The 13811-nt window shown below is 47.0% G+C and overlaps 3 protein-coding genes across 3 annotated transcripts; 1 reads left to right on the top strand and 2 right to left on the bottom strand.

Moving 5' to 3' along the window:
* Window positions 1-948: 948 nt before the first annotated feature.
* Window positions 949-8106, bottom strand: LOC105456057 (glutamic acid-rich protein). The gene is made up of 3 exons (XM_011699832.1): window positions 7902-8106; window positions 1932-2106; window positions 949-1831 (listed from the first exon to the last, which is right to left on the bottom strand). Exons 1-3 carry the CDS (start codon window positions 8007-8009, stop codon window positions 1764-1766), a joined length of 351 nt encoding a protein of 116 aa, XP_011698134.1. The 5' UTR covers window positions 8010-8106; the 3' UTR covers window positions 949-1763.
* A 1930-nt stretch (window positions 8107-10036) lies between these two features.
* Window positions 10037-11336, top strand: LOC105456059 (60S ribosomal protein L44). Its single transcript, XM_011699834.1, has 4 exons — window positions 10037-10144; window positions 10514-10687; window positions 11048-11164; window positions 11253-11336. The coding sequence occupies exons 1-4, from the start codon at window positions 10142-10144 to the stop codon at window positions 11271-11273; spliced, it is 315 nt and encodes a 104-aa protein (XP_011698136.1). The 5' UTR covers window positions 10037-10141; the 3' UTR covers window positions 11274-11336.
* Window positions 11331-12652, bottom strand: LOC105456058 (WASH complex subunit CCDC53). Its single transcript, XM_011699833.1, has 4 exons — window positions 12450-12652; window positions 12149-12313; window positions 11757-12028; window positions 11331-11489 (listed from the first exon to the last, which is right to left on the bottom strand). The coding sequence occupies exons 1-4, from the start codon at window positions 12498-12500 to the stop codon at window positions 11426-11428; spliced, it is 552 nt and encodes a 183-aa protein (XP_011698135.1). The 5' UTR covers window positions 12501-12652; the 3' UTR covers window positions 11331-11425.
* Between the last annotated feature and the right edge of the window lie 1159 nt (window positions 12653-13811).

Below are 13811 nucleotides of genomic sequence, written 5' to 3' on the forward strand. Positions count from 1 at the left end.
AAGTAGCGGCATGGACACGCCAATCGCAATGATTCATCGACTCTTGCACAAAGAGCAATCTTTTTTTATATTTATTTATTTATTTATAAAATCGAATCAGCAAAGCAACGTCATCATTAGTATCATCGTTGAGAATCAACATTGTAAGCTAATAAAAATGTATAGATACCGACCAAGTCTCGGTATTTATATCGTCAAAGACATCGAAACGTGGACCATAATATGTGAAAAAGTATAAGCATGCATATACTTTAGAGCATAATCAAGTATAAGAGTGAATAAATACAGAATTCATTCTACAACAGTCCAAGAATCATTGCCATAAAAGTCCACAATAAAGTCGAGATAAAATAGATAAAAGTTAACTGAAACGCTCGAATTACACTCAAATGAGAACATTCGAAAATAGGGAGAGTACTCATAACATAATTGTTAAAATATGTCGAATTTTTTTTCCTTTCGTAATTTCGCGTCATACGGCAGTTCTGGAAACTTATAAATATATATATATATATATATATAGGTATATATATATATATATTTATATTTATATATATATATATATATATGTATAGATTTATCTATGTGTATAATTGAACGTCTTATCGTCTACAAAAATGATATAGTTGGTTGAAATGAAAAGAGAAGGGTGATGGGGCCCTTACACTTTACAAGTTGACTGTTCGATGCTCTCCCTTATCTATGCCCAAGCTTAAAGTGTAACAACCTCTCCGCATTATATTACGTTTACATAATTATCGTTAATAATAAAATGTTTCTTATCCCATAACTTTATACATACTATGTATAATTATTATGCAATATTAAAGTCACATATTATTCATCCATACTACTTGACGCGAGCGTTGCATTTATCTTAATTCCTGTTTCTATACCAAACAGGAGCACGAAGCGGCGTTAACGTCTATTTTTTAAGATTTCCTCATATTTTTAGTTAACACATTGAATGCCGAGAGATGTCCATTCATGCCTATTTACTTTATTTTCTTTGCCGTATATATGTTTACGTATGAATCGCTCAATTCTGCTCGATAATATTATAGCCTCGCGCTCCTGTGAAGACACTGCAATTACACATTTCGATTTGAGAAGAAGAACTCAATATATCACACGTACAAGGTGAGAGACATTCGAACTACAAACGTAAATTTGATTTTTAAATGTAAAAAAATCATCACCTTCAAATATCCATTTTACACTATTTAAATATAAGTTTTTTTTTATCTTAAATAAGTTTTTTTTTTATAAAATTGTCCCAGAAGAAAGCCAGATGACGGCAAATACCAGTTAGTAGGTGGTTCGGATAAAACGATAGATTCGTCTTGGGAATTGTGCACGCATAAACGAATAAACGATCGATCGAAATAAGAATCTAGATTATAGCAAGTAAGATATCAACTCATTGAAATCCTCCAGGACGAATATACAGTTGTCATTCAAACTACCTAATAGCATTTGGTGACGGCTAGACGACCAGAATTGCGAGGAGCCAAGACAAATACAGAATTTGCGTTTGCGTCTAATGCGTCAGCCCACCACAATTCCGGTGAGGTGGTAATTTTTACTTGTAGGTCGGAAGATAGAGAGGATCCAATAACACGGATTGGGCACGATGGATATCAACATTGTTACCAACCACTCAATATGAGAGTAAGTTTGCTGAGTTTGCCGAAAGTCGACCATGATGTCGTCACGTGCCTAACGCCTCCCTTCTTAATTGCATAATGTTTTCCCTTTTTTCATTATGCGTCGTCTTCGTCGTCTTCCACCTCACCTTCTACCTCACCTTCCGCATCATCATCCTCCTCATCTACAATAACGTAACAATAAAAACATTTCAGCGTGAGCGTACATTCTCGTTTAAAGATCCATGCACAGAGATATCACAAGTTGGACAAATCCTCGTTTACCTTCTCCTTCTTCTAAATCTTCTTCGCCTTCTGGTATATCATCGTCATCGTCATCTTCCTCTCCGTCACCGTCTACTTCCTCTTCTTCTTCGATTTCTTCTTCAATCTCTTCTTCTTCTACCTCACCATCTCCATTCTCCTCCTTTTTCTGTTTCTTCGTTTCCTCATTCTTCTCCTGTAACACCCAAAAAAAAACGACTTATTTAACATAAATTCTGTGAATTTACGAAACAAGTAGCGGTTAAATAAGCGAGGGAATTATTACCGATTACGCGCGTCTTGATTGCATGTAGAACATAGATTTATATTCGATATCGTGTCGTATTCTGCGTGTGTAGAAAGAGACATATCTCGTCGTTAGTGTATCAAATAGAAAGGAAGGAAAATTCGGCGCCGGCGGCGATAGCGAAAGAAACGAAAAGAACAGAGGGAAAGCGTACCGGCCGGCGAGGAGAACATAGTCCCTTCCCGCCAAGAAGTACGGTGGCGCGAAAAGGGAGGTGGTGGGGGGCTTTCCCTACTCGCTAAAATACGGTAGGACAGGAAAAGGGAAATGGCGGAGGGAATCGCGTCTATACCGAGCGATCCGGCAGCGCCGAAAACACGAAGAACAGGTAGTAGAGAGAGTATCACCACTTTGCCGATAAATGTTTAGCTTGGCGCGCGGAGCTGTCCTGCGACTTCGCCCCCGCGTACTTCAAAGCGGCGCGTGCTAAAAGTATATGTGTATATGTGCGCGCGCATGAGAGAGAGAGAGAGAGAGAGAGAGAGAGAGAAGGAAAAAGAGAGACTAGTTAATCGTACTTTACATAAAATAGGTAAAAGGGGAATGCAAACTCCGTAAGCGCCTACACACGCGCGCAACGTTAATTTCCCTCTCTCCCTTCCTGCCCCCCCCCCGCCCTCCAAGAGTTGTAGAACCATGCCCTTGATCCAGTCCCGATGGCCCGTAACGGCCATAACGCAATAAGCATCATAGTTTATCGATTTCGAGGGAGGAGAAGGGGGGGAACGACGGCAGGCAGCGAGAGCGGAGTTCGCTCCGAGGGCAACTCGAAAACATGCCGGCAACGAGAATCCCCTCCCCCCCTCCTGAGAAGTCACCCGATATTATCATTTGGCATCGCGATTTATCGCGACAACGCTCGAGATCGCTGCGAGGAAGTTAACAGCGGCACCGAATAGCGGAGCACGTATATCCGCTCCGATGTCGGAAAGTGTCGGAGCAGTGACGCTCACAACGGTTTCCGACATTCGGCATATTCTGACGTTGCTCCGGTTTTGCACGACTGCCGAGAGCCGCGTCGGTAACACCGGACTCCGTGACCATACGGCGTTGCTGACCGATCGTGGTGGTGGTAGTAGCAGTTGACGGTGACGACGGCGGTGGTTGTGGCTGTGGTAGTAGCGGTGACGGTGATAGTAGTAGTAGTAGTGGTGGTGGTGGTAGTGGTAGTGCGGTAGTATAGGTGAAGGTGGCGGCGGCGGTGGTGGTGGTGGCAGCGGCGGCGGCTGCCGGCTGGCGTAATAGCATACACGCGCCGTGTGTATCGGCGGGTATGAGAAAGCGGCTTCGGATGCGCGCGCGTTACCACGCCGGCCAATCGGAAACGGGCGGGCCGGCGACGCGCGGTGGGAAGACCGCGGTGATTGGCAGATGACGGAGCCGCCGAGCGCGCCATGGCGGGGATACCGCTTCGCGCTGCGTGCAATTCGCGAGCGAGCGAGGCGAGCGAGCGAGCGAGCGAGACGGAGTTAACCGGAGGGGAAGATAAGGGAGGAAGATACCGAAGCAGAGCGTGCCAAGTGTCGTGCAACGCGAAGCCTTCGAATAAGAGTATAAATCTAAACTAAAGAAGAGAGCCGGGACATTCCATGAGACGGGATATCACGTGGCGTCGAACGAAGAATTATCGCGCGCGGGGACGCCCCGCTTCGCGCTATCGCGTCGTATAAGCGCGCGAGATCGATCGCGGCGATCGAGTGACAATAATACCGGAAGTAAACCTGCGCCGCCGATTCTCCAATGGCGGCAAATGTCGGAGCAAGATCGAGGCACTTGACGCTCAATCGATGTTGTGACGCTCTTTCCCTTTTCCCCCCTCCTCCCTCATTCTTTCTCTCTCTTTAACTCTACCAGGAAATAATTGTATCACCGTAGATGGAGTCTCGACTTGTTGCGATAAAAATGCTAATGAGGGATCGGTTACCGGCGGCGCGTCTACAAACAATGGTAATCCGATCGAAGAGCTGACGCGCGCGTTACTTCGAACTCGCCGGCGGCGGCTCGGCGAGCCGCCGCCGCTACTCCCATTCGTCAACTCCGCGAGCGAGTACGATACGTCTCTCGACGTGAATGACAGCGGCACGTTTTCACGCCGCGTCGGCCGCTCGACGCCGCCGTTGCCGTTTGTTATCCCCCGCGCGCGCGCGATTATACCTATCTATCCGTTCCCAATCACGAGGTCTCGCAGATAACCCAACGCTCATAACCCATCGCATTAGATTTGCGCGTCCTCGTGTAATTTCTTCGAGCCGAACGATCGGTGCGATGAATACCCGTTACGTAATTATAACACGTGACGATTGTCGAATCGCATCGGTAGATTATCTCAGTGAGGATCGGCGCGATAGAGTCTACGCGAATGCGTACGCTAAACGTTATAGAAGTATAAGGCTTTTCTCGGAATCACCAACGTCGAGTTTCTTCTTATCGCGACAATCTTATCCAGTCCCCGACGAAGACGTGCGAGAAAATCGGTGGAGCAACGAAGGGGACGGTCAATCGGCAACGTGGGCGCGCATTCGAAACGCGTATAGTCGGTAATTAAGATAATTAAGTGATAAAAAAAAGGTATGCGCGCGAAAAATTGAGCGCGCCACGAGAGAAAGAGAGAGAGAGAGGGAGACGCGACGATAACCATTAAATGCAATAAGTTATTTCTGGCTGGCGGAACATCGATCCATAACTGCGTTATCCGATCGACGCGACGCCTTTTCCCGCCTTCTCTCAATAGAGGGAAACGCCACGCGTTCGATCGTCGGACTACGGTCACGTCGTATCGATATTCCTCAAGGGAAGGAGGAGAAGGAGAGGGAGAAGCAGAAAGACAGAGAAAGGGAAGAAAGAGAGAGAATGATTTCAGTAATTCTGGAAAGCCGAAAGAGCGGAGCGTCCCTTTCTCGAACGTACTCACGGCGTACGAACGCGATTCCCCATTCAACTCTTCTCCCTCGACCACGAGCTTCCCGCCTTTTCCCGCTCACCGGTTCCGGAGCGATACTAATCTCATATATATATATATATATATATACACATATATATGTATTTTTTCGTGCATAGTTATATGCGTCATACATGCGCGCGCGCGCGTGTGTACAAACGGGTGTATGTATATATATATATGTGTGTATATATATTCTGAAGAGAGGAACGCTTAAAAAATCGTCCGACTTTTCCAGCGTCTTTCCGCTGTCCTCCCCTCAGTCATTTGCGCGCGCGTGCGATCTAGCAAACTAATAGATACTCCGAAGGAGTTGCCGACGTAATAAGGACGCGTCGACCTGCGTGTGAGAGCGGCGCTCCGACCTTTCCACGTGATGATCGGCAGAGCGGCAGAGGAAGAATCTTACGGCACCACGGGATTTCCGCCGTCCGGCCCGACATTCATCCGTTCATTCTTGCGCTCGTTACGTTTCGCCTTACGCGCGAGGAGACGCAATCGCATGGTAAATTATCGGCTAAAAATACGGCCTATCGCGTCCGCGACGCGGCCGACGACGACGCCGACGACGACGACGACGACGACGACGAGGACGCGACGGGCGGCGGTGTGCCCCGCGATTTAAGATGAAAAATCGCGGCAACGATGTTTTCTCGAAGGTTCGTAGTGACGCGCGCTACCGCGCGCGACCGCCACACAGCCGCGAAAAGAACAGGGAGGTAGGAGAGCACACCGGGTATATAATGCACGGCGTTGCCGCTAGCTGCGCAAGTGGGGTACCTTCGGCGAAAAGATAGAAAGAGAAGGACAGAGCGAGCCGCCGCCGCCGCCACCACGCCGCGCCGCACCGCCGTATGTATGTACGTCGGTAGTGCCGAGAGAGAGAGAGAGAGAGAGAGAGAGAGAGAATGGAGCGAGCGAGAGGCAGTGGGAGCGAGATAACGATAGACCGTAGGAAGGAAGGAGAGAGGGAGAAGGGGAAGAGATATACTCCGTACAAACGGAGCGAGAGAAAAAGGAAGCCTTCGGTCGCGGCATTTATGCGCGCGGATCGGTAAACAATTTCAGGGCAACGTGTCGACCTGGAGTAGATGTACGCGTCGGTCGTCTATCGATCGACCGTCTCGTGCACGATTAACCCTCTTATAGCGAATTATCGATCAATTACGGTAGAAAGAGGACGCGTACGCGCGTGGGAGCGTGACAGAGAGAGAGAGAGAGAGAGAGAGAGAGAGAGAGAGAGAGAGAAAGACAGAGGACGAGTGATGAACGCGGGCTTGGTTTCGGCCGCCATGATGGAAACCGACACGGCGCGGCGGGTGACGATGGTAGTGCGGACGGCAATGGTGCCGGCACGGCGATCGGAAAAATGCGCGGGACGTTCCGCTTTTCCGGATCGCGCGACGCCTGACACTGCCATGTAAAAATGGCGCCCGGTCGGCGAGGCACGCCGAGCACGAGGCGGCATGATGGCAAAAGCGGCGGCGGCGGCGGCGGCGTGTGTGCGTACGTAGATAGAGGGCGCACGGAGAGACGAAAAGCCGCGAGGAGACGAATTCTCGCCGGATGGGAAAGAAAGAGAGATAGAGAGAGAGAGAGAGAGAAACACACGTACGAGAAAACGAGCACATGGCGCCGTAGAGAGAGATTCTCTCCGTTTCTCTCTGATCGTTCCCCCTCTCTTTCTCACTTCTTCCTCTCCTATCTACCTCGCGCTCCGTTTCTCCAAACGCTAAATAACGCTCTCTCCTTCCACCTCCGTGACTCTCCGTCTCTTCCTTTTCCACGCGCGCGCGAACGCGTAGGTTTCCACAGCGTTGCCTCGAATTTCAGCTTCGAAAACGCGAAACGCGCGGGTAATTATAGCTTATTCCGATAGGAGTCGTCATCGCAGTCGTCATTATCATCATCGTCAGCCATCGGGCGAGAACAAGCGAACGAGAGCGTAGCGGAGCGACGGAAAAAGAGAAAGAAAGAGAGAGGGAGAGAGAAAGAGACGGAGAGAGACTCGTCGCGTTTGCGGTGATCCCACAAATACACAATGGCGTCCCTCGCGCGCCTCTATACGCTTCTCGCGATGAAAAAGCACTACGTCGCGCCGTCGTTTGAGAGAGAGACGTGTGTGCCCTGTGCGGAGCCGCGCGCGTCCGATCGAGCGTGCTCGACTACGCTCGGGGTCGCTCGCACGGAAATATGGAGTCGCGGCGGGTAGAAAACGCCGGCCGGCGCGGCGTTCACCTCGCTACGCCGTGTCGTCGCTCGGCGGCGCGGGCTACATGGGAGCACGTTTTGCCACGCTTACGCGCGATCACACGGCGCGGTCCACGGCGCGGTCCACGGCGCGATGCGTAGAAGACGCCGTGCGGGCGGGAAAATCCGTATCGGCCTCTCTCGGTCACGGGCCGCCGCGACGGCGACGGCAGCGGTGGCGGCGGTCAATCTCGGAGCGCGTCCATGCGCGATCTCACGAATGTCCGTCCCCCCGCGACGGATCCGGAGCGACGGCGTGGCGCGCATCGCGTTATTATTCATCCTCGTTATTCACTCCTCCAACCGGGTGTCGCGACGACGAACGCCAACGAACGCCTGTCCTGTCCCCCGTCGCCGCGACGAACGTCACGGGACAAACGTCGTCCCGAGCCGCGTGCCGTGCGACCGAAGTTATTGGTCGCGTATATTAATCGGAGTAGAGTATATATTTGTAACGGCGGTAAGGGAAAAAAAGAAAAAAAAACACAATACTCACCTCGGCTGGCCTCTTGATCCCCTTGATGTCGCATTTCGCGTCCGCTGATGCCTTGTCGTTCTCCGTCACCTTCTCGACGGCGACCTCGTTATTTTCCTTGGTGCTCATGGCTGGTTGAATCGAAGAGACGGCGTGCGCGTCGATAATCCAAATAGCTCGACTTCGCGACTCGAACTGAACTCCGGTGAAGTACGAAAGAGCGGCGGCGGCGTTGGCGGCGGCGGCAGCGGCGGCGGTGGTGGCGGCGGCGGCGGCGGCGGCAACGGCGGCGGCGGCGGCGGCGGCGGCTGCGGCGGCTCCGACGACGGCGGCAGCGACGACGACGACGACGACGGCGTGTACGCGCAACGAGACTACGAATACGTGTCCTCACACGACGTCGGTTTCCGCCGAAATGCCCGAGAGAGCAGCGTCGTCAGGCGACGAAGACCCGAGGGGCTGCGAGGGAGAGAGGGCGAACCAACAGAGTGATGGTGGAGTGAGGTGGGGGGGGGCAAGAGAGCGCACGGTATGGATGACGGTGAAGAGCGGGAGGGGAGGGGTGGCGAGCGGCTGGAGGAGAGGCCGAACCAGTCAGGAGTGTGTGGAGTGTATGCCGAGACGACTGTGGCGCGAATAGCGCAAAGCGGACTACTACCCAGAGATCCCGGCGCGCCCGCTCGCCTCTAAGCACGTCCAACCTGGGCTTTGTTCAAAAATGAAGATGGCGCGGCTTTGAAAGGCCCGATATAAATCCCTGATTGGCCGATCGCGCGATCGCCCGTATCTCGCCGCCGTGGCGGCCGGGTCGCGATTTCACGGCGGCCCACGACGTCCCGCGACATCCCGAAGGGCTTGCGCGCGTAACGCGCCCGCCCCGGGTATAAATAAAATTAAAACTCGCGGAGGACGAGGGGTTCGAGAGTTCGTGGCCCGAGCGTGACGTCCGGTTCGAGGCTACGTCGCTCGATTCAAATAAGCCTTGGCGCTGCACCGCGAATCCTTTTCTTACGTGCAGGTTTCACTCTCGGGGGCCGGGCGAACCTCGCATTCGCGAAAAATCGACGGACGGGATATCCCGTCCCGGAGCGGACGACCGTCGCGGAATGACAAACGCGGGGGGGGGAGGGGGGAGGAGCGGGACCGCGCGACGGTCCGGTTCGCGACTCGCGGCGAATTTCCACGTCGTTCGCGCGTGCCTCGCTCTTCGCGACGACAGCGCGTGCTTGCACGTGCGGTGCGGCGCGGATTAATCTATAGATAGAAGAGGAACGACGCCGAATCACGCAGATTTTGCACCCCCGACGCGAAATCGGAACGTATGAACTTTTATGAACTTTTGCGAAACGCTCGTCGCGGTCTTTTGATAGCACCACGATCCGATGCTCGTTTGTCGTAATTATACCCTAATTAAGCAAAAGGATTATTATCTTTCAGTTTACTATTAATAACCACTTTTCATTGGTATGCGTCAGCAGAAATTTAATCAAAGCAAAATAACACATCCCGATTTCTTTCCTTTTAAAAAACATATATGTGTATATATATATTTGTATATTTGTGTGTATGTGTATAATACATATACCATATCACGTATACACAAAACACACATACATATATATATATACTATATATACATATTTATTATTTAGTGCATGTGTGTACACGTATAGTCACTGCGTGTCGACCAATTGTGCATACACGCGCGTTACTCGTTCAACGCATATATATAAGATTGTTAGGTGGAGATATAAGCCAAGATCGTTAGACTGAAATCCACCGCGCGCGAAGTCGCGCGTTTTATTTGTGTCCGGTGTAACGCGAATAATGAAGGGTAAGCTTAATATAAGATCGCACTTATTGATTGAATGTTTTATATACCAATTTTGATGCCAGTTGTGTGTTAATGGCGTAAATCCGAGATAGCGGTTTCTCGCGTCGAGGGACCGCGTCTTACCGACCTGTGCATCGCGTAAAACCGCAAGCGCAATTTTCCTCCCGCGCAGCCCATAAACACGCGATCGGGATTCGTAAAATGCAACATTGCTGGTTATATTAATAATTATGCGTATGAAGCGCAAAAAATATACTCAAGGTTTCTGAATTTATTGCAACGCAACGAGGGAAGAGCGCATGCGCGGCAGACGCGCTACACACACAGCCACACACCGCGCGCGCGCGCAGAGCGCAGTTTCTACCGAGGCGCCTCGACTTCCGGTCGCGTTACGTCGGTCGTCTCTCTTTTCTCTCGATACGTCAAGATGGTAGGTGATTACATGATCTTCACGAGTGGTATCTTTTATCCGTAAATAATCCGGGAATCGTTGTCGCGGAGCGCTTCGTGAAATTCGCGTTTGCATTCTAATTCTGTTCGGCGGAATTTAGTGTAAATATTTATTACTACCACGGTGCGGTAAGATTCGACGTGGGGGAAGACATAACCTGCTTAAACGTAACGAGCAACGAAATGTTTTGAATCGATGCGACGCGACGACGCGTACGTTTACTCGGAGTTTCGTAGATTATTTACGTGGATTAGAAACCAGATGTGTCTCGAAGATCGATTCCTTCATCGTTCTGCAAAATTATGTTGCGATGTACGTTGGAATTCTACACGGTTCTGTCCTTTATAGGTTAACGTGCCGAAGCAGAGGCGTACTTTTTGCAAAAAATGCAAGGTACACAAGACCCACAAGGTGACGCAGTATAAGAAGAGTAAGGAGAGGCATGCCTCGCAGGGCAGAAGGCGTTACGACCGCAAACAGCAAGGGTTCGGTGGTCAAACCAAGCCTATCTTCAGAAAAAAGGTGAGCGTGTGATGAATTTGCTTAAGTTTACTGTATTTATTTAATGAATATAACAAAATGAATAAAAATATAACTGTAGTATCTTCCATGCAAATTTATAGATGTATATATTAATCTTTATGATGTTCTTTGATTATATAAATTAAAATATAATTAAGCTCATAATCAACAATATTGATAGATTTATTTTTATATTAATATATTTTGCGTTTACTCGTTGCGATGTCTATTCGATAAACTTTTTGTATATACACACGAATGAGATCAGAATCTTATTGATAATTTGTGTGCTTACGATTTATATTCTTTAGAGCCTAAACTACTTAATATTGATTAATGCATCTTATTATATTATTTTAGGCAAAAACGACAAAGAAAATCGTACTAAGAATGGAATGTACGGAATGCAAGTACAGAAAACAAATTCCGTTGAAAAGATGCAAGCACTTTGAACTGGGAGGTGACAAGAAGAGAAAGGTGAATATATAAATATACATCTAGAAATATATCCGAATAAAAATGACATGTGCATCAATTTTGACTTAAAATTTGTTTTTCTTTTCAGGGTCAAATGATTCAGTTCTAATCTACCCACTCAATGCTTTACATTCTGCATTCTGTATTTAATAAATAAATAAATCTATAGGAATTTGTATATCTTTATTTTGAGTTTTGTAATGCAAAAAATGTCCAGTATGCCTAAAATAATTAGCGCATAAAAATGATTTACCTTAATACTTATTCACCTTGATTCTCATCGTTTTCTGACAATCGTGGTATAGAAACTACCTGTTGTGGATTGCTAACAAAAAAAAGAGGGACTAGAGTATTTTCGATAAATTGTCATGCCAGATTGAAACTTAATTCATACATGCACGGTGATAGCAATAATTAGTTTTCACAAAAGATATGACGAAATTAATTTAAAAATTCTATGATTAATATTTATAAATGCAACTGTTAATCTTACCATTTGATATCAAATGTAAATATGTGTTATTAATCATATATGTATATCAATATCGTAATATCTTTCTACACTTGAAGGAAGAGATGTATTTGGACTTACTCTAGTACAGATGCATCCAATCCTTCCTGTTCCATTTTTAATTTGACCGCCTGTTTCGGTACACCAAAGTGCAACATTTTGAAGTACTTTTCATAGCGAGGATCTTTAGCTGCTGACTGAACTTCCTTCTCTTCGTCCTTGGGCTTTGTCTCACTATCGTCAGGCTCGTCCACTTCACATGTCTCTATCTCCTCTAATTTACTCGTATTGTTCTCATTAACATTATTTGGTTCTTTATGTTGCTCTTGCTCTAAACCAGGTATAGAGGATAACTATATGCAAAAGCAGAGTAAAACATTTGTGAAAAAGATGAGTATATTTTGTAAAGATAGATTTATTGTAAAGATTTTCTTTTTACAAAAATTTTTTTACGCCCACAAGAGTACACGTACCCGCGATTCTAATATTTCTAACGACGCCTCTAGCTTTTGCAATTTATTTTCGAAATCGAACAACCTCTCCTCGCAGGACAGGACGAATTTATTCAGAAACGTCACGGTGTGAGTGATAAAGTGATTTATGAAGGAGACCGTGCGCTTTTGGTTGATCGGCGGTACCTAGAATGCAAATCATTTCAGGCCTGCTCCCTGCACCGATTATTATATATGTGGAGCATTTTGACGGGCGTCGTAGAGCTGAGTCGACGGCGCCTGCATATGCACGAGAAACGTGAGAGAAGAATCTCATCGACACCTTTGCATAGTCTATAGTCGGCTCGATTATCGGTATTTTATAATCACTCATCGTGGAATTACCGAAATCTCCGCGCTCTCTCTCGCTCCCTCAGTTTATCAGACCTCAGTTTATCAACAACTGTCAATTCACGTCATGTTAGGAAAACATCTCGGTTTCACTGCGCATGGATTGTGGAGAGAGTGGAAACTGTGTCTGCGTCGCGAATGTTCTATGGTTCTATATAGCCTGATATACAGGGTGACGCAAAACAACCGTGACTTCGTCCTTGAAAAACTATATTTCTGACGTGACGATTTTTCCTTTCACAAAACTTTGTCCGAAGCCTATTATAATTTTCATTATACAAACGCATGTATGGTATGTATGTACATACATACATGTACGACTTCTGTAGTCGAAAAAAATGAACGGTGTGGAAGAAGCCTAATTTTTCAATATAATAAATGGAAATAGCTTATTTATAAATCGGGTACAAGAGGTATAGGCAGAGGTAGGCAGGTGTGTTTCTCCGGCACACGCCACACGCGCGCGTTTACAGAGAACACCTGTCTGCTACGATGATCATCAGCTAATGGATATGACAGTACTGCATCCATATTTTTCAATAGTCGTTGATGCCATATTGTGTACTTTGACTAATTTGTTTTCTCAACAATTATATTTCTAATCAGCCGTCATTCAACAAGACATTATTGATCTTTGAAGAAGGACAGAGTGAAGAAATTAATTTAAGAAGAAGAAAGGTGTGGCAATGAAAATGAAATGCGTCGCCTCTGTCTATCTCTTATATCCGATTCGTAATAAACGCGCGCAATTTTCTTTAAAAAATTAAGCTTCTTAACAATAAGAATAAAGATCTGGCAAAAGAAAAAGTCGTCTCACAACAGAACATCAACTTTTCAAGGACAAGCGGGACTCGATTGCTCACGTCGTTAATTGACCAATTTAATATGAAATTTTTTGATTGGTTGGGCAGAGGAAAAACTCCAGGCACCGGTTTCTGAGCGGTTGTGATCAATCGCAACGTGGTCAAACGGCATGCTGCCTTCAAGGACACAGAATTGTTTTGAGCCACCCTGTATAAAGCCTTGTCCATAGACCATAATGCTAGAAATTGGTCCGAGATTTCGAACAAAAAGAGAATTATTGGTCAATCGCATATAAGGCCCGTATTAGACTAAAGATTGAGATTGAGATTGAATTGGGATTTAATCAATTAGAAGAAAGAAAACTAATCTCAAATTTAGTGGACTTTGTTTTGATTGGTCAAATTCATTCCAATTTCAATCTCAATCTTTAGTCTGATACGGGCTTAAGTCAATTGACCGAATTGTTCTAATTAATATATATATATATATA

This window comes from Wasmannia auropunctata, unplaced genomic scaffold (assembly GCF_000956235.1).
Source record: "Wasmannia auropunctata unplaced genomic scaffold, wasmannia.A_1.0 LD335787.1, whole genome shotgun sequence".
In the NCBI taxonomy this organism is placed as follows: domain Eukaryota; kingdom Metazoa; phylum Arthropoda; class Insecta; order Hymenoptera; family Formicidae; genus Wasmannia; species Wasmannia auropunctata.

Excerpts from the sequence above, each read along its gene's own strand:
- LOC105456059 (XM_011699834.1), top strand. Across the intron at positions 10,688-11,047 it reads AGCCTATCTTCAGAAAAAAG|GCAAAAACGACAAAGAAAAT; the intron begins GTGAGCGTGTGA and ends ATATTATTTTAG. Across the intron at positions 11,165-11,252 it reads GAGGTGACAAGAAGAGAAAG|GGTCAAATGATTCAGTTCTA; the intron begins GTGAATATATAA and ends TTTTCTTTTCAG.
- LOC105456057 (XM_011699832.1), bottom strand. The coding sequence starts at position 8,009 with ATGAGCACCAAGGAAAATAACGAGGTCGCCGTCGAGAAGGTGACGGAG. Across the intron at positions 2,107-7,901 it reads GGATCAAGAGGCCAGCCGAG|GAGAAGAATGAGGAAACGAA; the intron begins GTGAGTATTGTG and ends TGGGTGTTACAG. Across the intron at positions 1,832-1,931 it reads AGATTTAGAAGAAGGAGAAG|ATGAGGAGGATGATGATGCG; the intron begins GTAAACGAGGAT and ends ACGTTATTGTAG.
- LOC105456058 (XM_011699833.1), bottom strand. The coding sequence starts at position 12,500 with ATGAGTGATTATAAAATACCGATAATCGAGCCGACTATAGACTATGCA. Across the intron at positions 12,029-12,148 it reads TAGAAATATTAGAATCGCGG|TTATCCTCTATACCTGGTTT; the intron begins GTACGTGTACTC and ends TTTTGCATATAG. Across the intron at positions 11,490-11,756 it reads TTGGATGCATCTGTACTAGA|CAATCCACAACAGGTAGTTT; the intron begins GTAAGTCCAAAT and ends TTTTTTTGTTAG.